General features: G+C 45.5%; 4 protein-coding genes and 2 long non-coding RNA genes across 11 annotated transcripts; 2 read left to right on the top strand and 4 right to left on the bottom strand.

The window, feature by feature from the left end:
* Positions 1-1,301: 1,301 nt before the first annotated feature.
* On the bottom strand, positions 1,302-5,157 carry LOC136193731 (uncharacterized). Its single transcript, XM_065982683.1, has 2 exons — positions 1,642-5,157; positions 1,302-1,476 (listed from the first exon to the last, which is right to left on the bottom strand). The coding sequence occupies exons 1-2, from the start codon at positions 5,150-5,152 to the stop codon at positions 1,466-1,468; spliced, it is 3,522 nt and encodes a 1,173-aa protein (XP_065838755.1). The 5' UTR covers positions 5,153-5,157; the 3' UTR covers positions 1,302-1,465.
* Positions 5,158-6,341: 1,184 nt separating this feature from the next.
* LOC136193737 (uncharacterized) lies at positions 6,342-8,327 on the top strand. 5 transcript variants are annotated; one of them, XR_010671429.1, is made up of 7 exons: positions 6,342-6,415; positions 6,466-6,737; positions 6,793-6,956; positions 7,005-7,096; positions 7,149-7,211; positions 7,276-7,316; positions 7,361-8,327. It is a non-coding gene; the product is annotated as an uncharacterized lncRNA (long non-coding RNA). The 5 variants fall into 5 exon arrangements; XR_010671430.1 differs by having other exon boundaries at positions 6,359-6,392; XR_010671432.1 differs by lacking the exon at positions 6,342-6,415 and having other exon boundaries at positions 6,428-6,737; positions 7,361-7,488; positions 7,544-8,327.
* A 3,229-nt stretch (positions 8,328-11,556) lies between these two features.
* Positions 11,557-14,258, bottom strand: LOC136193748 (uncharacterized). The gene is made up of 5 exons (XM_065982705.1): positions 13,993-14,258; positions 13,595-13,647; positions 12,726-13,540; positions 12,498-12,669; positions 11,557-12,444 (listed from the first exon to the last, which is right to left on the bottom strand). The coding sequence occupies exon 5, from the start codon at positions 12,303-12,305 to the stop codon at positions 11,673-11,675; it is 633 nt and encodes a 210-aa protein (XP_065838777.1). The 5' UTR covers positions 12,306-12,444; positions 12,498-12,669; positions 12,726-13,540; positions 13,595-13,647; positions 13,993-14,258; the 3' UTR covers positions 11,557-11,672.
* Positions 14,259-15,592: 1,334 nt separating this feature from the next.
* On the bottom strand, positions 15,593-19,746 carry LOC136194220 (uncharacterized). Its single transcript, XM_065983284.1, has 14 exons — positions 18,883-19,746; positions 18,241-18,785; positions 18,037-18,191; positions 17,801-17,992; positions 17,608-17,752; positions 17,450-17,555; positions 17,351-17,395; positions 17,274-17,303; positions 17,170-17,223; positions 17,072-17,113; positions 16,954-17,016; positions 16,794-16,889; positions 16,551-16,738; positions 15,593-16,505 (listed from the first exon to the last, which is right to left on the bottom strand). Exons 2-14 carry the CDS (start codon positions 18,746-18,748, stop codon positions 15,691-15,693), a joined length of 2,439 nt encoding a protein of 812 aa, XP_065839356.1. The 5' UTR covers positions 18,749-18,785; positions 18,883-19,746; the 3' UTR covers positions 15,593-15,690.
* A 98-nt stretch (positions 19,747-19,844) lies between these two features.
* Positions 19,845-20,416, top strand: LOC136193603 (uncharacterized). The gene is made up of 2 exons (XR_010671388.1): positions 19,845-20,061; positions 20,113-20,416. It is a non-coding gene; the product is annotated as an uncharacterized lncRNA (long non-coding RNA).
* LOC136193602 (uncharacterized) lies at positions 20,144-22,796 on the bottom strand. Of its 2 annotated transcripts, XM_065982521.1 has the most exons (8): positions 22,714-22,796; positions 21,204-22,415; positions 21,006-21,146; positions 20,888-20,944; positions 20,744-20,842; positions 20,608-20,685; positions 20,418-20,552; positions 20,261-20,362 (listed from the first exon to the last, which is right to left on the bottom strand). In XM_065982521.1, the coding sequence occupies exons 2-8, from the start codon at positions 22,413-22,415 to the stop codon at positions 20,324-20,326; spliced, it is 1,761 nt and encodes a 586-aa protein (XP_065838593.1). In that variant the 5' UTR covers positions 22,714-22,796; the 3' UTR covers positions 20,261-20,323. The 2 variants fall into 2 exon arrangements, with proteins under 2 accessions (XP_065838592.1, XP_065838593.1); XM_065982520.1 differs by having other exon boundaries at positions 20,144-20,362; positions 20,608-20,842.
* Positions 22,797-22,829: the final 33 nt, after the last annotated feature.

The following is a 22,829-nucleotide window of genomic DNA, read 5'->3' as shown; positions in this document are numbered from 1 at the left end:
TTCTATGAATTTTGCTCCTAACGACATCGTTTTCATTTCGCTGGGGCATTTCTCGCATGCTATTGCGCCTGGTTTGTCACTGAACATTCCTTTAGGACACGGACGACACGAATATTTTTCGAAATTTTCGCTGTACGTTCCAGGAGAGCAGCCTGGTTGAGACAAACTCTCCCCAATAGCGTATGTATACTCGGTCAGCCTTGTCGTATACTCGGTCAGCCTTATTGTATACTCGGTCAGCTTTATCGAATGGGAATCTCTGCTGCCGTACCGATCTAAGGCGGACGAATTCTGACTTCGTTGATTGGTAGAACGAACAAAATCAGTTCTCGCAACGAGGTGGTTGCTATTCCATTCCCCAGTTAATCGGCACCAGTTGCCAATCGGTTCTGAGCATTGCTCGCCTGTCACCACAGCAACTTCGGCATCGGCGTAGCGGTAAGTGCGCAACAGAGACGCACAGCAGAGTAGGATTTGAAGAAAATGAACCTGCTGCATGGTGGTTGAAACTGTTGCCTAATTGGGGATGTCCCCACGAGGGACTCGATCCTCCACGTACGAGACAAATTAACATTTGTATTCTCCTCGTTATTTTGATTATGCAATGGTCTCTCCACACCGGAGAAACGGGGGCGTCCGGGCGCAAGCGCTATATATGCCAGCTTGTTCGTTTTTGGAGAGAAATTTCCATCGTAGGGGAGTACGAAAGTGTTACAGATGTCTCTACGCAAAGTTATGCAAAAAGCGTCAATGGTTGTAGACGAACGAATTTGAACCTAGTTCCAGGCGCGATTCTTTGCAGAGTAGGAGCATGCAGCTAGAAATGCCGCTGCAAGGTGATTGAAAGCCGAAACTTGTCATGGGGGCTAGTCTATTTTGCATATACCCTCTCCTACGACATCCTTTCGCCTGCAGTGGTACACACAACCGCCCTTTGTCCAAGTCTGATTCATTAGATTATCCCAGCTAAAGTCAATTTATCCTTCTCTTGGAACTCTCTTCTCTCGACAGGCAATATATATATACGTCCATTCAATTCTTCGTCTATTCTAACGCGGGCGTGCAGCTTACTGCTGATCCAGCTGCCTGTGATAGGGCTTTTCACAGGAGGTTCTTGGGGGGAAAAAATTGACTCTTTAATTTCTCCTGATAAGTCAGTGGTGATCTTTTAGTACATATCCGGGCCTTTTTCATTTTGTAGCGTCGTCTTCGTCGACATCGAGAGAAGATTTCCTCTACTGGAAGGTACGATAGGGCAGATCTAGGATAGATGATTGGCTTAGAAACTCGCATGAAGCCAGTAGACGGCAGGGTTCGCTACTTTTCTAGGAGGGACAAGATGCTGCACGTAAAACATAGAAAAGACATAAAATATCGACTGAAGAGCGACAAAAACAGCTATAATGTTTGCACAATGAGTCTTTTTCTTGCCACAAGCAGCCTCAGAAGACTGCGCGAACGATCCTCACTTGAGATCTAAATGAACGTCCCTTTAGCCTTTAGGTCCAATAAATTAACCCCAAGCGGCCGTCTACTATTTTATTAGCGTTCTAGAGGTTTAGTTGGACTTTTAGTCGCAGAGGCCTTAGACACCTACAAGCCTGCTTACACTCTATAATTTTACATAGGTAATATTCTTACCGATTTGGTCGCGAAAACATATCGCCTCCAATTTGAGAACAATGTCGTCAAACGTAGGTCGCTGAAAGGGACTTGTGTGCCAGCATGACTGAGTCAGTTCGATCATGTCTTTGTCGCAATAGGTGGGAAACTCAGGACGAAGTTCTTCTTCTACGACTCGCTTTAGAATATCTCTCGCCGTGACGCCCGGCTGGAACTGCTTGTCATAAGGATGCTTCGCTGTTTGGATTTCCCACAAGGTAATTCCGTAGCTGTACACGTCCACAGACGAGTCGTAGTCTTGTCCGCGAATAATCTCGGGGGCTCTGAATAAAGCCGTTCCCACTGCCTTTGTCCCTTTCGTAATGTTGTGACCCTCGATGATCTTTGGTACGAGTTTTGTGCATCCCAAATCAGCCACTTTGACAACTCCATGATTATTGATGAGCAAGTTGTCGCACTTGAGATCTCTATGCATTCGTTCGATTGCGTGCAGATGGCGCATACCCTTCGCTGCATCCAGAGCCCATTTGACTTGAAGTTTCAATTCCATTGGCGTGTGAGCGTAGTTGGTGTCTAACTCGTGTCGCGCAGATCCTCGTTCCATATACTCGAGCACAATGAATGGCTTGCCTTCGGCGTTTTTACCCGTTCCGATAAAGCGGACAATATTTGCGTGAAAGACCGATCGCAATAGTTCGCTTTCGTCATTAAAGTCTTTCAGTTGTTCGTCAGTGCAATCGACCGCTTTAATTTTGAGCACTTTGACAGCGACGATCTGATCGCGATACTCGGCACTCCAAACGTCGCCAAACGATCCACGCCCAATCACGTTCTTGAAAGCTATTTCCTCGGTATCAACTGACCATATGTTAGACAACTCCATCAACGTTTGCTTCGCTTTCTTTAGCACAATTTGTGTTTCTTGCAGTTGTTCACCTCTACTCGATGCCGCTTTTCGATGTTTTCTTATTCGATTAGCACAATAGAGAAAGGCAACAAGTACAAGTGTACCAATCACTGATCCAAAACCGATGAGAAACTGCGTAGGATATTGGCAACTTTTTCCCGTATATCCCGAGTTGCATACGCACACTGTTGTGTAATCTGATTGAATTGAGCATTTCCCATGATAACAGGCATTCTCATCACAAGTGCAATTTTCTATGGATATTGACCCCAACGGCGTAGTCATGTCTCCAGGGCATTTCACGCATTTTATTGCACCTGGTTTGTCACTGAACATGCCTTGAGGGCACGGACGGCATGGATATCTTTCGAAATCTTCACTGTACATTCCAGGGGCGCAACCTGGTGTCAACATGTAGAGAGACCAAGCCGGTTCCTCTGCAAGCGAAGAAACCCATGCCACAAGTTTTTCATGATCAGCTTCAAGGTAGAGGAAGTTTGACGCAGTATATCCGTTCCAGTTTACTACATCCTGATGGCCGCTCCAAAGATCAAGTATTTTTAGATTTCCATCAAGGCTTACGTCTATGAAAATCTTCGTTGTTGCATAGAAAAAGTAGTTGCCAATTACTGCGCTCTGCACAAAGCAATCGTTAGCTCCTTTAGAACTGTGCAGTTGCTTAAATGATTGAAAAGAAGCTTCAGTTGTGTCTAAATGTATCTGTATCATACTCACGTTACACATTTTCTCGTAAAAAAATCCCCCATAAACGTATAACGTGTCGTTTACGACTGACGAATGAATTCCTTGCGCAGAATAGAAGTACATCAGAGACAGATAAGCCAGCATGTCCGTGCTCGGTTTAGGCGCGGTAATTGGGCGATGCCACGCGGCAGTCATCGTGGATAGATTTATTGTCAAAATGTAGAGATCAGCAAGGTTGCCTTCGCTGCCAAATAAGACGAGCGATTTGTTTTGCATGAGCGTCAATGTCCAATAACGTTCGTTCAGTGGTCTATGTCCGGACTGCTGCAACGTGTTTGTCCATAGTCTCAAACTAGCTGTGTAGATCCATAGCTCGTATTTTAATGTTTTTAGTCTTTTTTCTTTCGCAAAGGCAACAAGATGGTTATTTCCGAAAGCAGCAACGGCCGCATCAGTAAAGTCCGGTTCCCTGTCATGGTCGTACTTCGTCCACATTTTCTTCTCTAAGTCCAGTCTCCAAAATTGAGAATCTTCAGTATTCATAACGAAAACGAAGTCGCCAGCAAAAAGTGCTGTTGCGGCGTAATAGTCAAAACCATATCTGAGTAGCGTCAAAGTCGAGGGATATAATTCAGGCTGATCTATTCCATCGACAGAAATGTTTAATGTGCTTTCTCTGCTAGCGTCAATCGTTGTGTTTTCGTTTTCCAGTAACGTTTTGTTAATTTTCCACGCTTCCAAGCTGTCTGAATGCCTAATTGACCCTAACAGCAAAACGATTTCTTCAGTAGCAATGCCAGTCACTCCGATAGCAGAGCTTTTTTCTACTACGATATCACATTTATCGTACCAGCCGCCTATGTTTGAAGATGCTATGCTTCTTTTAGCAACGTCATAGACTGTAACCATTTTTTTGTCTAGCAGCATTAAAACTCCGGCTTGTTTCACAAAAACTGCCACGCTTCGAACTAAATTGATGGAGCTATCAAAATGTGGTGTGTCGTGCAAAGTCCACGTTGACGTTTGTAGATCAAATTTCCAAACGCCGTCCATCACGTTTCTTTTTCTTCGCAATGGTGACTTTGGAATGTAGCTGCCTAGTATGTACACTTCGGCTTCAATTGAGAAAGAGATGGGATTGGCTCGCATCGGCGGCCACAATGAAGTGGGCGATTTTTTTTGAATTCTTCTCCATCTGTAAATTAAGAAGTCGCTATCGTCAACGCATCGCAGCTCCCACAAATCGTTAGTCCATGTAGAAGAGGAGAAATTCAGGCCACCGTATACTAGTAGAGATTCCTTGCAGTGGCACAGGCTTTCTTCTCTTGAAACGGCGGAAACTGAATAATCTAGGAGATTGGGAACAGGTGAAGCTGTATAGACGATTTGCCACTCTTCCCTCGCACCGTCAAACAACCAAGTATGGTATTGCGTTTTAGTTATTTCGTCCAATTGACGATTTATTAGTTGCCTATACAGCGAAGGCTTCTTTGGATGTCTAAGCAAAATTATTTTTGTGTGGCAAATTGTCGTCAGAGAGCTTTGCCAGTTGCCCCCGTGTTCGATATCCCAGTTGTTGTACGTGATCGGGAGCGTTGCAGGTGTCCACGAATTTGTCCCGTGAGAGTATATCCACGAATCAATCATCTGCGTATTGCCAGCTAGGCCGCCGTAGATGAGAATTCGAGTCAGGGCGGGTGCGGATGCATTTTGATATCTTTGATACGTGGCCACGGCAAATTGGGTTCTCGCTTGGGGCCTGTTTCCAGCCCATTTCCAAGTTAATCTGCACCAATTTCTGATCGGTTCTAAGCAGTCGTTGCTTGTTACCACTGCAACGTCAGCATCAACGCAGCGGTCAGAGAGCAAAAGAGACGCACAGTAGAGTATGAGCGGAACAAACGGCCCCTCTCGCATGGTGAATGAAGCTTTCGCCAAAATGGGGAAAGCTTTCAATGCCTCTTAGATAAACGCTTGCCAGGGGTATTCCTCTCTCGCGGGGTAAATTTTATAGTCCCTCTTTACCTCCCACGTTCTTTCGATTTCTACTCTTACTCCATGACGAGAACAACATGTCGTCGTCTATGCAGCCGCCTGTCACCGCGGTGATATTATTGACAAGGAGAGTCGCAGCAGTGCATGTAAGAACTGAATGGACAGCTTCTTAGTCCCTGTAAACAACATTACCTTGGGGCTATTTTGCATATCCCCTCCACGTCATGCATTCTTTCCACAAAAATCTACTAGGGAGCAGCGACACGTGAGCCCTTTCGGTTTCGTCTACGTCTCGAGCTCGTTTGAGCGCAACGGCACTTAAACACTTTCTGTTTCTTCTAAATCGCTGTCTGAATCGTCAGTAGTCGCTAGAGAATCACACTCAATCACTTCATTTGAGTCAACGCGTAGGAATTTCCTCGTACTAAGCTGTGCTAGACTGAGAGGATCGTGTTCGTCTTCGCTTGACGACTCGTCGTTATCCGTTCATGTTGAATTTGAAGTCGCTAGGGACTCTTCTCTACTTTAGTGATGGAATTCCAATGGAACTTGACACAGGAAAGCGCCTGGAAATTGGAATCCGTAGCGCGCGCACTAAACCGGTGACTCGACACTCCTAAATCATATAAACTTGGATTTTACTAAAATATTTATTATTTTACCTCGTATCTTTTTACAATGCCTCAGACACGAATTAAATTTCATCTTTCTTAATTAATTAAAATCAATATCTTATGCTTAGTCTGTAGCTATTGGGCAATTTGTGCCAGTCTTACACTTAGTCTTTATATTGTATTAAAAAGAGCAAAAAAATTCGCGCGAGTTACGGTAGTAAAAAATTCAAAGTTTTATTGCCAAGAGGTGGAAGCATTAATATAAGAATTAAAAGCAACACAAAGCATCGCAGCGTCTTTGACATAATGATCGTTCTTGATTTGTTCAATTATTCTCTATGAGGAGCTATCAACTAATGTTATACTGTACATGTGCACGGAGGTTATTGGTATTGGCACTCGTCGCACTCTTGATGCACTTATCAGCATTCATTTTCTGTCGGATTTTAACGACGTTGCGTGTACGTATGCCTCCGGGTGTAAATACAGTCACGTGGTCTATGAGCAATTGGCCGATTCGGACGCGAAGCTCCCAGAAAACGCCGAAAGTGAGCACTTGGTCGTACCCACGGTAATAGGATTACTCATCCGTGCGCACACATTCGTGCTATATTTTGTCAGGCGGGGCCCTCTGGCGTAAATCTCGCTTTTGCTTGAAACGACGGAGAAGCCCATCTCGTTTATCGAAAAGACGCAGGAGCGGAGGAGAAAAAGAAGCAAGTCGTTGCTTTGATTGCAGCCACGGTGGACTCCTTCGACTTGAAGAAATATTCTAAAGACCCCTCCCCCTTCGCCATTGGAAAAGATTATAATCGCCCTAACGCCCGTTCTTTGCCGAAGTTGGCTTTGGATTTCTCGCCTCTGGACGCAAAAGAGAAAGAGCAAGAAGATTGGTAATAGTGTTTTTACTTATTGAATAATATTCTCGGATGACTTTTCTTGGGGTAGAATGCCTTTGCTTCTCATGGTTTTCATCAAGGATTATCTCAATTGTGAAAAACTCCTACACTGTATTCACTATAGGTCTACAGATTTTGACGTCACATGCTTGAAAGTCTCTCCACTCTCAGTTTTCCCCAAAGATTTTTCCTAATCGCTATAGCATTGCTACAGTAAGCACTAAACTATTATTTGTTAATCTATTGTTTTTCTCTCGAAAGGACTTGTATCCTGTGAGCCATGGAATTGTGGCTAATCGATTCAATGATCCTCATGATGATGATACGCTTTATTGAATTCCGAAATGGAGCCAGTGAGAACATGTCGTAATACTGCCACTATTTATATAGACAAATTTGTGTTAGGCTTAAATATTGATGTATAAACTAGTATCTATTTCCGGCTGGGATATGAATTCGAGATAGGAGGTGAAAATGATCTCTGCATAAACCTATGTGTTCTGAAGTATATATATTTGATTTGATTTCGTAGCTTTTCTTGAATCTCTCTGACAGTGACAAGAGGCTATAGAGGTAGTTAATTATTTTTTGTGTAGCATTGAGAGTATTTCTTTTAGAATATTAATCATGCTACGGTATGCCTCTAAGGGAGAAAGTTTGTCGACGTCTTGTGTCTTCTCCTTCAAGTTGATCACCGGATACAGTTGTATATTTCGTAATCCTATCTTATAGGCTTGATGGGGAGGTCAGAAATTCGTATTGATATCAATTTTATAATGGATGTAGATATATCGGTACAGCTTAATCCAGTGGCGTCAGATCGGATTCATTGCTTGGAGGAAAGTCACCTACGTGCCAAGACTTACTATACACTGGGATGACGGATTTCTCTAAGGGGTAGCTAGCTTCAACACGTAACGAAGGCGTGTGGAAGTGATTCATCATCGATTGCCTACAGACGATTTATTGGCAATGGAGCAGCTGCTGTGGTGGAAACGTTTCTTCTCTCCGACCTAGCTCCTCAGCTGAGCATCTATTTCTGGTAAACGGTAAGTACAGGGGAGAAGCTGTGTGGCGATCCAGCTAGCCGTATATGTGTACATATTTGGCTGTACAATAGGCGATAGAGCTTGTCAACGAGGCCACGCAATCTTCTGTTTGATTTTTCATATGCCAAAGGCCCTTGAATGATTTGGCTCGGTTTCAGGCTTTCTCCTACGGAATTCGGTTTGTGCTGGCTGGCAGCGTATTTGATGCAAGCGGAGACGGCCGTGCCGATGAGGAGGCCCAAGGGCTGGAGGGATTTCACTTATGGTTTCACTTCTTTGTGGAACGCAAAGCGTCAATCAAAGATGGAAGAAGAAACAAATTTGTAGTCTTTTCGATCGTGCTACTTGTATATGATAGATTAGTGACGTAGCCTAAAGGGTCCTGAGCATGACCTCTCGAATTAGAATGAAAACTGCTCCGTGACCCTCTCCAAAGGGGTCTCGCGTGAAGAATAGGTCGCGTCGCAAACAACTTACTAGTAAAGTCAGCTATGCCATTTATTAAATAAAACCCGGAACTAAACCGGAACTATCAAAAAAATTTTTGCGCAGAGGTCTCTTCATTTTCTGTGTGTCCACCCTCGGGTGGATGGGGGTCAACCTCACTACTCCCCCGTCGGAGTTTGAGCCTGTTTAGTCTCCCGGCTCGGACGCCTGGGACCGGCAGCGCTCGGATGTGATTGCTGCCGACCTGATTCCAGGGGGACCGCTATTGTAACCCACCGCGTCTTGCCCAAGTGGGGTGGCAGTTTAACACTCATGCCACTGGAGTAGGGGTTGTGCTCCCCTGCTTTCGAGCAACGTTTAACCTCGGCGGGCTCAAGAGTTAGGCCGGTTTATTTCAGTCACCTCGGGGCCCAGAGGTGAATGAAGACATCGGGAAGGTTTGAAGACTGAGGTACCTACAAAGGAAAAGACAGTTGAAAAAGAGGGCTAACCATACTTGGCAAGCTTGGTCAACTACGACCGCTTCAACGGGCCTGCTCTTCGACGGAGGGAATGCAGGAGATCAATTCAGTCGTTCTTCAAGATGGTTCTTACTTAAAACAGCTTTGAGGACTAGCTGAAATAAAAAGAACACAGTACCTTGCTCCACTTGAGTATTCACTAGTAGCTTGCAGCAAAAAAACAAAGGACGTCTTCCCAACGAACCTTCAATAGAGAGCCCATGGTCAGATCTACAGCGTAGGTAAATTAGGAAATAAAATCTTAGTACGAATCTGAGCTGGGAGAATTTGAAATATTGCTCCCTAATACATCTAAGAGTCAGTTAAATATCACAAAAATTCCTGAGAGGGAGATATAAAATCCATTATTATATAATTAGAAACCAGTAGTCTGGATACTGGTAACAATTAGAAAGTGCCAATTTCCAAAACAAACATTTCATTCACCGAACTCCGATAGTAGAGAGGCGAGTGTTTCACGTATTGCTCCTAAAAGTGGGGCCTTGATCGCCCAACTTGAACTTTCGAAGCTAAGATCCCTCGCAATGACGAAATTAAACCGAAAATCACGACAAACTTACACTGAGAGCGGGCCCCCTTTTGCAGAAGTCAAAAGAGCGTCGATCGCATTATGGAAATGCTTCGCTATAGGAAGCTCAATGCAAGTCGTGTCCGTTAACCGTCAGGTCACCTTTCGCAGCTGCTGATATTGTTTTGAAGGCGTTTTGCCCGAAACGTCGTCATTTGGCGAGGAACGCGAGCCTTGTCTACGAAAGGGAGCTCGCCGTACCTGCTCCGACTCCCGGTTAATCTACAGATTATCTACAGATGGCACAAGTCCGCTGCATTTGAAGATTCTCTACCTTTGAATACGGGCTGTTCATTGCCCGGACGTGTAAAGGTAGTCATGACCCTATTTTTAGAATGCGCTCGCTGTAAATTAACTCTGCCTTGTCCGCTAGAAACGTTGAGGTGTGCGTCCTTCTACTCTACAAGTGCTAGTAGTTATATCATTAGCATGCGTTCTTTCCTGACCCAGACAAGCGGTTTTTCTGGGAATGAAATATATGCCGGTAGCCTGCCTCAAGATCGAGGATTTTGAAAATTTCATTGTTATCGGTCGGCGGCCCCCGGCTGGTTCGCTTAGGCTTCTTCTAGTAACCGTGGGCTACCGGCTACATGTAGTCCATTGACGTCAGTGGCGCTAATCGAATTATGCGAAGCCAAAAAACGAACGCTTTGGGAAAGACAGAAAGCAGTCAACACCACGGGTGGCATTGCTAATTTCGATGACTGATCCAAATTAGGAAGCTATGTTGATTGTGACACGCCCTTGCATTAGGGCAGTAGGCTACAGTACCGGTACCGGCCTCTGGGCGGTCGATAAACCTGGCGAGCAGTTTCGTCTTTCCCATTCAATAGCAAAGACAAAAAGCCACAACAATTTTCACCCGCAACGACATGCTTGCGGCAAGCAAGCAAAACACAAACAACAAAGAAAAGGAGTCAGAGCCAAGAATTCCGCTCGCCATTGTTCAACATTTAGGACTATCTTCGTATACCGTCACTTCGACGTAATTGATAATGTACGTCTCGACGACGTCGACGCGGTAGACGTCGAGCCAAAGCCCATTGCTCAGATTGAGGGTCGAAGCGAACGTCGTATTGAGCTTGTGACCGCCGTCTAAAGCCGAATAGATCGATCCCCAGTATTCAGACGGCTTCAGAAGGATCTCGAATTGGTCCGGGTTCACCCGCTCTCTTACGGGAACGTCGGTGCTCCTTTTGGCGTAGTTTCGAAGAATGCGACCCGGCTCCCCGTCCACCCCGTAGTACGGACCCTTGGTCGCGAAGTCGGCCTCACTAGGGTTGCGGAGCTGAAAACCCACCGCAAAATTGTTACCGTCGGAGGCCATGAAAAGAATGGGATCTCGTCTCGGCCTCGCGGGCTCTGGAAGAATGATTCCGACCTTGATTCTTATCGTGATGTCGCTTTGGTCCGATTTGATGGCTCCTTTCTTCAGCAGACAAACTTTGAATATATTCTCGTACTTGGACGAGTCGGTCGAGATCTGGAGTTCGAGATCTTGAACGGTTCTCTGGCAATTGAATGTGGCGTTTTGATCGAGCCAATTCGGGGTCATGAGCCTGTGATAGAGAAGAGACATGCCGTAGAACAGAACTCAGTGAGGGCGAAACGTGGTTGAAGAGAAGAAGCACTTGTGTGACTGACGTAGGCAAAATGTGAGGCTTTAAGAGGCCGGATCGTTTCCTCGTTCTGCGGCTTCTCACCGCTTTCTGAGAAGCGAGCTATATGGCTTTGATCTTATCGCATCCGAACAAACATCCTATAACGTGCATTCGTGTACCACTTCCTATTTAGACAAGCGTAAACGAATTGTGCCGCAGTGCGTCATTGCAATAAGATGATGTTAGTTAAGGCCGTGTTTTGCTAACAGCTCGCATGCGTGAGACGGTGCTATAGATTTACGCATAGAGAACCTGCTTACGACAAATCCTGCCTACCAGGTAGCTACGTTTCTCGTATCGAAAATTGATGCCAGATGATATATAGTTCTTTGCTAAATAATTATTCATTTAATTCTGAAAAATTCTATTAAAATAAAAATCTCGTCGCTTAATACAGTACGTGTTAGTTTGAGAGGATACTCCTATGGCTCGATCACGGTCATGGAGCTAGGGCCGGCAAGGAGGGAGGTGCTACCAAATTTTGGACCGATTCAGGATTGCAGTATAGGTATATATTCATCGTTATTAGCTCTGCCAGAGATCCTCATAGCGCGCTGTAACTTCCCTGGTTCAGGATGGTTTCGAAACTCGTTCAAGAACAGATTTCACTCGCACAACGACATACAAGCAAAACACAAACAACAAAGAAAAGGAGTCAGAGCCAAGAATCTGCTCGCCATTGTTCAACATTTAGGACTATCTTCGTATACCGTCACTTCGACGTAATTGATAATGTACGTCTCGACGACGTCGACGCGGTAGACGTCGAGCCAAAGCCCATTGCTCAGATTGAGAGTCGACGCGAACGTCGTATTGAGCTTGTGACCGCCGTCTAAAGCCGAATAGATCGATCCCCAGTAGTCAGACGGCTTCAGAAGGATCTCGAATTGGTCCGGGTTCACCCGCTCTCTTACGGGAACGTCGGTGCTCCTTTTGGCGTAGTTTCGAAGAATGCGGCCCGGCTCCCCGTCGACCCCATAGTACGGACCCTTGGTCGTGTAGTCGGACTCACTAGGGTTGCGCAGCTGAAAGCCCATCGCAAACTTGTTACCGTCGGAGGCCATGAAAAGAATGGGATCTCGTCTCGGTCTCGCTGGCTCTGGAAGGACGATACCGACCTTAATTCTTATCGTGACGTCGCTTTGGCCCGATTTCAAAACTCCTCTCTTCAGCAGAGGAACTTTGAATATATTCTCGTACTTGGACGAGTCGGTCGAGATTTGGAGTTCGAGATCTTGAACGGTTCTCTGGCAATTGAATGTGGCGTTTTGATCAAGCCAATTCGGGGTCATGAGCCTGTGATAGAGTAGAGTCATGCTGAGAACTCGTTGATCGAAGAGAAGAAACACTTGTGACTGGCGTGGGCAAAATGTGCACGAGGCTTTTAATTAAGAGGCCGGATCGTTTCGCCGTTGCACTTTTTCTCACCTCATTTCAACCCTTCTAAGAATCGACCTAGATGGCTTCGATCTTATTGCGCGTCCGAACAAACATCCTAACGTGCATACCAGAAGCCTTCGCGCGTTCCTACCAGTTCCTATTTTTAACGAAGTGCGTCACTTCGACAAGGTGATATTCAGTTATAGTGTTCTTCTTCTTTTTTATAGGCCGTGTTTTGCTAAAGCAGCTTGCATGCGTGAATGCGTACTATATAAGAATGATTTACGCATAGAGAACCTGCTAAAACAAATCTCTAATTAATGGGTAGCTACGTTTCCCATATCAAAAAATGTTACCTGATGATTTATAGTTCTTTGCATTTAATTATTCAACTATTTGTGAAGAATTCAATTTTCCTAAATTATCGCAAATTCAGCTCTGCTTCAGGTTCTCGTTTGGATGATTCCCGAACAGTTTCGAAACATAATCAAAACCAAGTACGCCAATAAGCCAAAATTACCTCAAATCTATTGACCTAGATTAATGCCTAAAATATGCATCTATTCAAACCTAAATTACCAGACCACAATCCAGTGAAATGGTCTAACCGGGGATGGCGGCTACCAGCTAAGCACGTTGAGGGAAAGGAGCTACAACCTATACTAACCTCTAACCGCCCTACCTACTGACAGCCGCCCTAAACCCTAATGCAAGGGGAAAGGACCCGTGCACACTAACAGAGTCGGCCGTAAAGCAAAACCGAGTACGAAACCTCTCTACGCAACGAATGCGAGTCGTCCCCGTCACACTCCCTGTCAGTGTCACACACACAAATGAGGCATCATGCACTGCCATGACACCAACCGCACTCCTGAACCCCAACCCGCCCTTGATTACACAGTTGGAAACCAGCCTAGTGTTTAGATTCAGTCGGAAATCGAACTATGCTCAGGAGCGCGAGCAGTGTCACGCCAGACAATCCGCGAGGGGTGTGTGTGGCAGGGAGGCCCGCCCCCTAAGTGCATGCCTACTCCACGGGAGCCCCAAAGAAAGACCTCGAAAAATTTCATTGATCTTCGTCTGCGCTTATCCCCAAGGCAGACCGCTTCGAAAAATAGACGATCCGCCCTTCCTAAGGCGGGAAGATTTGGGGTCGCCGTGCCGCACGTTTCTAAAGAAGGTCAGGTCAATATTTGCATGAAAAAGAATGTGATTGGGCGCTTACGCATGCAGCGTCGAAGCGCGCTTCTTCGTCGCTGCTAGAACAAGCGAAGCCATCTATAGAACGCATGTATAATAAGTATTACCATAGATGAAAACAATCGAGAAAGACAAAGGGGGCCCCAGTGGTGCGAATGCCAAAGGGGATCGTAGTAAATGCAAAGGTGAATGGCAAGCGAGGACACGCGAGTGCGTACGGATCGAGATCGCTCCGCCAGCGAGCGGATGCACGCGTCTGATTTTCAGGGAGGACGCCCGTCACGTGACGGGATCGAAAAGCGATGCATGCCTGCCTTGAAGGCGCCTTTTGTTTTTGCGAGGCGGTGTGTGGCGCGGCTGGCGAAAGAACGCGAAAACTTTGTGCGAGAGCGTGTTGGGAGGAGATCGCGAACGTGTACCTACAGTATAGCTGTTGGCTTGGCTTCCGTGTTTGAGAGCCTCGATCGATCGCCGAGCGCAGAGGCTCGTACTCGTGGACGTCTCTTCCAGATAGTTGGCTTGCTTGTTCAGCGCGAAGGCGCGAAGAAAGTCGAGCTCGATGGATGAGGCGTTCACATGCACGTGTTCAAGCGCACGCGTAAATTCAAATTGATCAAAAATCTCTTTTGATGAATGTCAAACAGCTTGCGCAATCTGCAACGCAGCCAGAGATACAAACAGATCTCCGACATCTCTTATACGGGACATAGGTAATCAAAATGGCTTCGAGGCTCCCAAGCGTTTCGAAGTCCAGCAGCGAGCCTCGGAGGTTTCACGCGGTTCGATCTATATCCGCGTTAACGTAGTGGTATGTTTGTCCGATTTGGCGGCTGTGCTCCGCGTAAAGCCCGCGCAGATCAGAGCTGTTCCTCACAAAAGGGCTGGGACATTCCGAGCGATTCGCTGTCGATCATCTCCAGAGCATCGAGAGGTAAAGATATCAACTGCGTTTATTATTTGAGTTTGGGAGTATTTTCTCAGCTAGAGGACATGCAGCTCGGCTTCAAACTTTCGCGATCACCATCGTTTGGAAGTTGAATTCGTTGTCAATGACGATGTCCTTCCGCAGGGCGACGACGAAGACTCGCGGAGCCATTTATCTACATCAGGTTAGATCGATCGAGATACTGTATTGTGTGTTAGAGTCTAGTAAAAGTGTGCCATAGTCCGAAAATAAGCCTTCTATGATAGAAGTTGGCTTATGAGCTTCTCGTAACGATTCTATAGAGAAAGTTAGAAGAACGTATTAAATTAATTAATAAGTGAAGCATGTCGACTCTTTTTGTTCCTCACATAGATATCGGCCTACGGAGATAAGGGCCTGGGACATTCCGAGCAATTGGCGATTATCTCCGACAATGTCAGAAGTTTTAGATAAGTTCTCGCCCGATTGTCCAGCGCGATTTTCAGTTTGAATTGCATATTTTGACGATTTTTTTCGCTTGAATTGCTGCGAGGCCATATTGACTGTGAGGTCGGCTACGTCTTCTAGTGTATCGATATTGGGCCAATGTTTTCTTTGTCGAAGACTTTATAACCCGATCTCTCAGGCTAATTTCCGTCAACTGTCAAAATAGAGTAACCGCATGACGTTTGAAGATTATGAGAACAGCTGTAAGATGTGAGCCAAGAACATCGGAGGCAGTGCATGCTTGTCCACTGCAAATATATGCCGTCTGTCTCTGAATGATTCTCTCAACAGGCTCAAGATATGATTGTTTCAAGACATCACAGTGCCAAAAAGATTCCTTTTTTTTAGTTTTGCCGTCACCTCTAATATCGATTCATAATACTATTATTAGTGGTTTGGTGTCACACGGCCACAAATGTAGACATTGAAATCGTCTACTTTGGCCAACCCTTCAGTGCAAAACCGATTGTTATGCCGCCCTTACATATGGCCCCCATTCGTCGCAGAGGCTCAACAGTTTCACATGCAACAAAAAGTTGCATCCTTACATGTATATACACAAGCAGCAAGCCTCGTACATGATGGATGAGGCGATGATTATTTTCTGACAGTCTGAGTGTACTTCAATAGTTAAGGTCGAACAAAGAAGGTTAGAGATAAAAATTAAGAGATAGAAAACGACAGTTCAAGCACATAATAGTCTGCATAATTTAAAAACGATCTTCGGACAAAACAACGTTGTGGTGTCGTTTTTGTCCCTCTCCTTCAAACGTTCCCTTTACCAGTCTTTTCACTGGCGGAACGCCCAAGCTAAGCAGTTCTGCTATTTCCTTTCCTAGAAGTAATAAGCATTCACCGCTTGCAGGACGCCGTTCTACTCTAGCAATCATTCTTGCGCAGATTCCATGCAACTGGGTACGATGTACTAAGCGGCTTAGTTGACCCATTCTTTCATCAGGAATCGGCGCCAAGCCGGTGAATATTTCAATCACTGAAACGCCCAGACTGTACACGTCGGTATGCAGCGAACTGCGTGTCGTCGTAGGTGGCAGTCTCTCCGGGGCAACGTATGGTGCACTCACAGGGCCAGAAGATAGAGAGCTGTCCAAAAGATGGGCAGATCCCAAATCAGCGACTTTGACTCTCATATCTCTTGTCACTAACACGTTCGTCGGACGAATGTCACCGTGGACGTAGGGACGAGGTGGAAGCTCATGAAGATAAGTAATAGCTGACGTCATTTCGACTGCAATTGAGAGCTGCTCATAGGTAGAAAGATAGGAGCCGGACGAGTGAGCGGCATCCATCACTTCACTGACTGATCCCTCGAGTAATTCAGAGACGATTTGAAATGGTAAACCTGGTCTCATTATGGCACCACACACTCGCACGATGTTCGGATGATGGAGTCGACTGGCCGTGAGAACTTCTCTTCGAAAAGAGGGAATTGTTCTCTCGGTTGTGATGAGTTCGTGGAATTTCTTGACGGCTACGTGCACGCCGTTCCAATAGCCAATAAGCACGTCTAAATAAACTTTTTATTTTCAAAATTGCTTTTTGGACAATTTACCTGCATATGCTCCGGATCCAAGCTTCTCGTGAGTGATCTGAATTTTTTGTGGATTTATGCTTAGAACTTCTACAAATTGTTCCAGACTGCGTCGCGATTCGTCAAGTGACTCTTGCAGGGTCATTAAAACTTCACTTTGTAACTGACACTCTTGACGTTCAGCCTGAAGCTGCGTCCGGAGTTCGTTCCTAAACTTCAAAATTATTGATATATACTGAACGTCAGAGTAGGGCTGTGGCGTACATTCGAGACTCGACCGCTTGAAGCTGCGACTGAAGAGATTCTCGTTCTAATTCGGAAGATCGTCGTTCAGCGTGAAGCTGCGTTCTGATTTCATTTCTAAATCAGACGTTGTTTAGTGTACATGATCATCGAAATAGACTAGAGCTAAAACAGTTCTTACTTTTCTGTCTCAAGAGCCTGGCATTGAGCTTCAAGAGTGTGGCGTTGAGTTTTTTCATCCAACCTTAAACGTTTCTTCATAGAAATGTTCTTCCAACAGAACAAGAGTTTATCTTTACTTTTCTTCTTCGAATCTTCTCTTCTCAGCTTCAAAATGGGCACTGTCGTTATTATTACTTAGCAACGTCGCACAGCGTTTATAAAGCAAAGTATGAACCTTTGGCGTTCAATTTGTTCTTGAAGATCACAGCAATGAGCAGCCAGCTCTGACCTGTACACAAAACGCATACAAAACATAGACGAAACTCTACAATACTCTACTTTTCAGCCTGAAGGGTTTCGTTTTGTTCCCTATCATGCAAAAATGCGGAAGATCTATTTCAAAACATTGTTCAAACCTGTGATAGCGAATTTCTTTTTCAATTCTTTGTGACATCTCCATCCTAAAATAAATAACGTTAGGTAGTGAATTGCTCCATATAAAACTCGTTATTTACCTCATCAGTTGTTCAACATCCCGGATGCTTCTTGGAGCATATGGAGTTGATGCAGATCCTGCGAGAAGAGCAGATTCAATTTTCATATATGATTTGTTTGAGGGACCTGTTAAATAAAATAATTTTTTGAACAGGGATTTTTTTCTGATAACAATAACCAAATGTAAAGATTTTCACTATTTGCTTGCATTCTCCTTTTTCGTCTTCACCACCAGAAAGAAAAATGTGAAAAGAGCCGTCTTGATTGGCTATGCAGTGAAGGGTGTGTTTCCAAACCCGTGCCACATCTTGAGGCAGATCAATCTGAATTCATAGACATCATTATTGCTTGCAATCAAATCAATAATGTACCCTGTGTAATTTGTATTCTTGAAAATCAACTATGTAACCACTGTCAGAAAGCTCCTTTCTCCAACCGCCAATCATTAAAAAGCAATTCTTTTTTTCAAATCCTCTTTTCATTAATCGACATATTCTATGATCACATCGAGCGGATGGTTTCGAAAAGAAATTCGCACAAATCCATTTTATGCATATCCATTTCTGTTAACCTTAATTAATTATTGCTAAACAAAATTACGATTTACCTTTTCTCTCAAGTCAATCACAAATGCATCCTCGAAAGTTTTCCCAGCACCTTCTCCTCCATGGAGCAATCCTCGATTATCGTCAATCGTTTCTACGGCAGCACCGGCACGTGGCTGTGGTCTTTTTCCACTTAATTCAACATCCAACCAATATCCTAATCATTAAAATTTAATTATTCTTAAATTTCAATTCATGTGATTTACCTTTTTCACTTCCTTCCTCAAAGACGAATTCATAGATCTCATTATTCACCGGAAAATCGTACTCTGCTCCCGGTTGGAGACGATGCTGAGGAATGCTTCCGCTGCCTCCCCCAAACATGACCAGTCTTCCAGCGATGGCCCAAAAACAGCAGTAGTGGCGTTGCCATGGTATTTTTTCATGGGTAGGCGTGGCTACTAGAATCCATTTCATTTTCTTCGGATCCAAGCCAAACACCTCTCCCAGATGACCCCCGCCTTTTGTCTCTCCTCCGTACGAATACATGATCCCGTTGATGACCACGCATCTTGCTCCGAAGCAAGGCGGGGGAATATTCTTTCCTTCGGCGAAACGGCGAATCCACTTTTCTTTCTCTCGGACATTGCATGTCCAGATTTCGTTGCGGGGAAAGAAGAAGGTCTTGTTTCTTCCACCAAAGAGATGGATTTCATCCCCTATCAAGGCACTTTCGTGGGAATGGCGAGGCTCAGGTGATGCGGCTTTGGCCATTTTGTCGTTAGATTTGCTTTGAATGACGATTCGTGTTCTGAAAAGAGAATGCTAAATTTGCGCATGCTTATATAGTTGCTGTTTGAGGAACACCGAGCTAAATATCACGAAAGGGGCATTCTCAACCATCTTACTTTGTTCCTGTCTATTCCCAATGAAGGAAAGCCCGATGAAAAGGCACAAAGCAGAACGATCTCAAAGAATGTAAATGCCGGCCCGTGTGATTATTTGTCACGTGAGGGCGGGGAAACCGGAATCTACCTTTTAGGTACCTCCGTTGTTACAAAGTTTGATCGGAGACAGCCGTCGTGGTCGCCATCTCGGTTAGTACCTTCCGGCATGCCGATCTTTCCACTGCCCTATTTTCATCATTGATTGTTAGTGGTGTTACAGATATCAGGTAAGATTATTAGACAGTTAAGTGTCTACTGTATCTATGCGGAGTGCCCTGTGATCAAACTATAACAGTGACGTTATGTCAAGAATGACGCAGGCAAATGTTACCTGACCCTACCTACAAAAAAATCTGTGCCTACAGTGAGACGTAGTAGTCAGAGACGGAGGAGGGAATTAAGCGCCCCCGTCTGAATGTTGCGATTTTCACATCGCAATTTTGCTTCGATATAGGCATTTTTGGATTATGCCACACTAGCTAGCTGCATGACGCAGCGCACACGTTAGGTTAGTGTTTAGACGACTCTAGAGTAAAACGTGGGCGTGTTCAGTAAAAGTGGGCGTGACTAAAATTTCGCGCGCCACCAAAATTCTTTATCCGCCTCTGGTAGACCTAGCTGTTGGCTTGCATGGCTTCCGTGTTTGAGAGCCTCGATCAATCGCCGCTCGGAAGAGGCTCGTTCTCGTGGACGTATCTTCCAGATAGTTGGCTTGCTTGTTCAGCGCGAAGCCGCGAAGAAAGTCGAGCTCGATGGATATGATCGAGGCGTTCACGTGTTCAAGCGCACGCGCAAATTCAAAATCGAAATAGTTTGATGAATGGCAAACAGTTTGCATCTGCAACCAGAGATGCAAGACATCTAGATCTCCGCCATCGCGTACCTAACATCTCTTATACGGGACATAATCAAAATGGCGTCTAGGCTCCCAAGCGTTCCGAAGTCCAGCAGCGAGCCTCGGAGGTTTCACGCGGTTCGATCTATATCCGCGTTACACGTAGTGGTATGTGCGTCCGATTTGGCGGCTGTGCTCCGCGTAGAGCCCACGCAGATCAGAGCTGTTCCTCACATCGGTCTACGGAGAAAAGGGCTGGGACATTCCGAGCGATTCGCTGTCGATCACTTTCAGAGCATCGAGAGGTACAAGATATCGACTGCGTTTATTATTTGAGTTTGGGAGTATTGTCTCAGGTGATATATATCCATGCAGCTCGCGATCGGCTTCAAACTTTCACGATCACCATCGTTTGGAAGTCGACTTTGTTGTCAATGACGATTTCCTCCCGCAGGACGACGACGAAGACTCGCGGAGCCTTTTAGATACATCGATCAGGTTAGATCGAGATACTGTATTGCGTGTTAGAGTCTAGTATAAGTGTGCCATAGTCCGATAATAAGCCTTCTATGATAGGAGTTGGCTTATGAGCTTCTCGTAACGATTCTATATAGAAAGTTAGAAGAACGTATTTAATTAATTAGTGAAACATTTTTTGTACCGGTGCGTCTCGCTTGAGTTTTTGCGCTGACGGTAGCAGCGCTTCGGTGATCGAGCGTCCGTAGAGAGCCGTGCCGAATGGCGCCGATTCTAGCAGTCTCTCGGCGCACTCTAAGATTTGTGAGCTTTGTACAACCTGACAAAAACGGTAGAGGAGCTAGTGTAGGCGCATCTGATGAATATAAACTTACGTCCATTTGCTGTAAAGAGACGAGATACGATAGAAATGTTCGAATCTGAGTATGTCTCGTTCTTGTGTGTTCGTAAACCTGCGCGATTGAAGGAACGTTTGGCGATACTGTAACTACGTCTTTCTTTACATCGTACCGCGAATTGTTTGGCTAAGTTTCCGAGCATTCCCTCTGTCTCTTCTATAAACGCCTTTTGCAGCATCTTGGTTATGTCAGGCGAGGGCAAAGAGACGAACTAAAATGCCTGTCACTTTAGCAAACTGAATCATGGGCGATTTACTTTTATATTGGTGACAGTCTTGCAGAGACTCAGACTTTTGTCAGGCTGGTAAATACTCTGCGCGCATAAAGGGGGTTGGTTAGCACAGCATAATTAACGTCGTTACCTGCTACGGTACCTCTTTCATGATTAGCGCGCATAGTATGTGGAGGTCAGTGCTGTTCTGCACTGTCTCGCGGAGCAGCAGCTGAACTGTAGCCAGCCCGGTAGATCCGTTTAGAAACGGGTCAATTATTTCGCGTAGCCGCACTTCAATGCTCTGCGCGACGCGTTTACGAAACGAATATTATAATCGATGATGGGTTGAAATTTTCACCTTCTGTGAATTCGCCCTCACCGCCGTCAAATTCAGTAAGCGAGCGTTAACAGTCGTATTCCGAATTCTTATATCTCGTCTCGCCGCCTTCTCGGCGTTCTCATCCGACTCGAACATCAATAGGCAAAGTCGTTGCGAAGATCGTATGACGACATTGGCAACGGGTATTGCGCGAAAACAGCGCAATACGTCTTTGGGTCGCACGCCATCTGGCAAATCAGTGAGTAGCACTTTACCCGGGGCCGGTCGATGAACTTGATCGTCGTTGGGATGAGAACGATGTTGGGCAGCGTAGCGACAGACCAACTTAAATGAACCTATAACGCGATTGTTAAGTTCCTCGATGCACGCTTCGGCTGACTCGTGGTAAGCAAAGGCGACGAACGCGTAGTGATCGACGGGTCGATTATAGTCCTTAACCTGACCGAATTGGTAGACGTAGTCGAGCTTGAGTTCGTCGTCACTGAACCGCGTTTTCTTATTATTGATTGTGGCGACGAGATTACCAATGTAGACTTGAGTTTGACTTGTAATTGCGGTGGTGTACTCTGTGGCCGCTGGGGGTGGCGGCGCCGCGGTGGCCACTGCGGCCCAGCTGCGCAGAGACGTGACCCTTTCCGATAGATCATCTCCGATGATGTCAACGGTTTTAGTTAGGTTTTCCTCGCCCCAGGTTTTACTAAGCTCGTTGCAACACGGTTGTCTATCTTTTAACATAGCCCGCGTTTCTTCCTCGGTTTCAGTAGAGTCGCTGCTGTATCTCCCTTCTTCAATGTCAGTTTGTTCTTTTACTGTACGTATGACGCAGATGCCATTGTTTTCCGGCAATAGATACGTTTCCACATCCCACTTTTCTTCCTGTTTGTGCGTCACCTTCGTTCCGTCTTCAGTGAAGACGAATTGACTCGGTACGGGCAATTCGTCGCGAATGATTTGCTCGCGCACGTCGCTCAGTTTATACGCGCGCGGCACGCGAACGAATCCGACGGCGTTGTCCCGATTGTCGAGCGCGATTTTTAGTTTGAATTGCTCGCACATTTTGACGATTTTTTTCGCTTGTATTGCTGCGATGCCCATTTCTTTGAGATCTTCGACTGTAAGCTCTGCTACGTCTTCTATTGTATCGATGTTTTCTTCGGCCAATATATTGATTATTTTTGTCGAAGCTACTTTGCATATTGACTTTATGACTCGATTTCTAATTTCCGTCATCTGTAAAAATAGATTCGTCTTAGTTCATACCGAAAGTAGGTGACAGGCTTTTTCCTGGTTCCGGTTCCTCCGGAGTCCCTCCCCTCCCCTCCCCCTCCCCCTCCCCCCCTCCCGTCGAGCCCGCCGTTTTAGCTACAGTGCAATCGCGTGTCGTGGAAGAAAAATGGCTGAGAGAAGGTCTGTTTATTTGCAGGACTCGTTCTTTTTAAATTAGAGTCAACCACGGCACACGTCGGTGAGAGTCTCAGTTTCATCACAGATAATATCATCATCATCATGGACTATGTGGGTTTTGTACCTTAGGTTAGATTCTAGGTAGATTGGCTTATATGCAGGACACGGTCTTCTCCCAGAGTTCTCACAACATAGCAACAGCCTAGGTGACTAAAGGTGCAATGCGGAAACGATCACGTG

The sequence above is a fragment of the Oscarella lobularis genome, chromosome 12, assembly GCF_947507565.1.
Source record: "Oscarella lobularis chromosome 12, ooOscLobu1.1, whole genome shotgun sequence".
In the NCBI taxonomy this organism is placed as follows: domain Eukaryota; kingdom Metazoa; phylum Porifera; class Homoscleromorpha; order Homosclerophorida; family Oscarellidae; genus Oscarella; species Oscarella lobularis.
The sequence above is the reverse complement of the archived record's forward strand: the minus strand, read 5'-3'. Positions and strand labels throughout refer to the sequence as shown.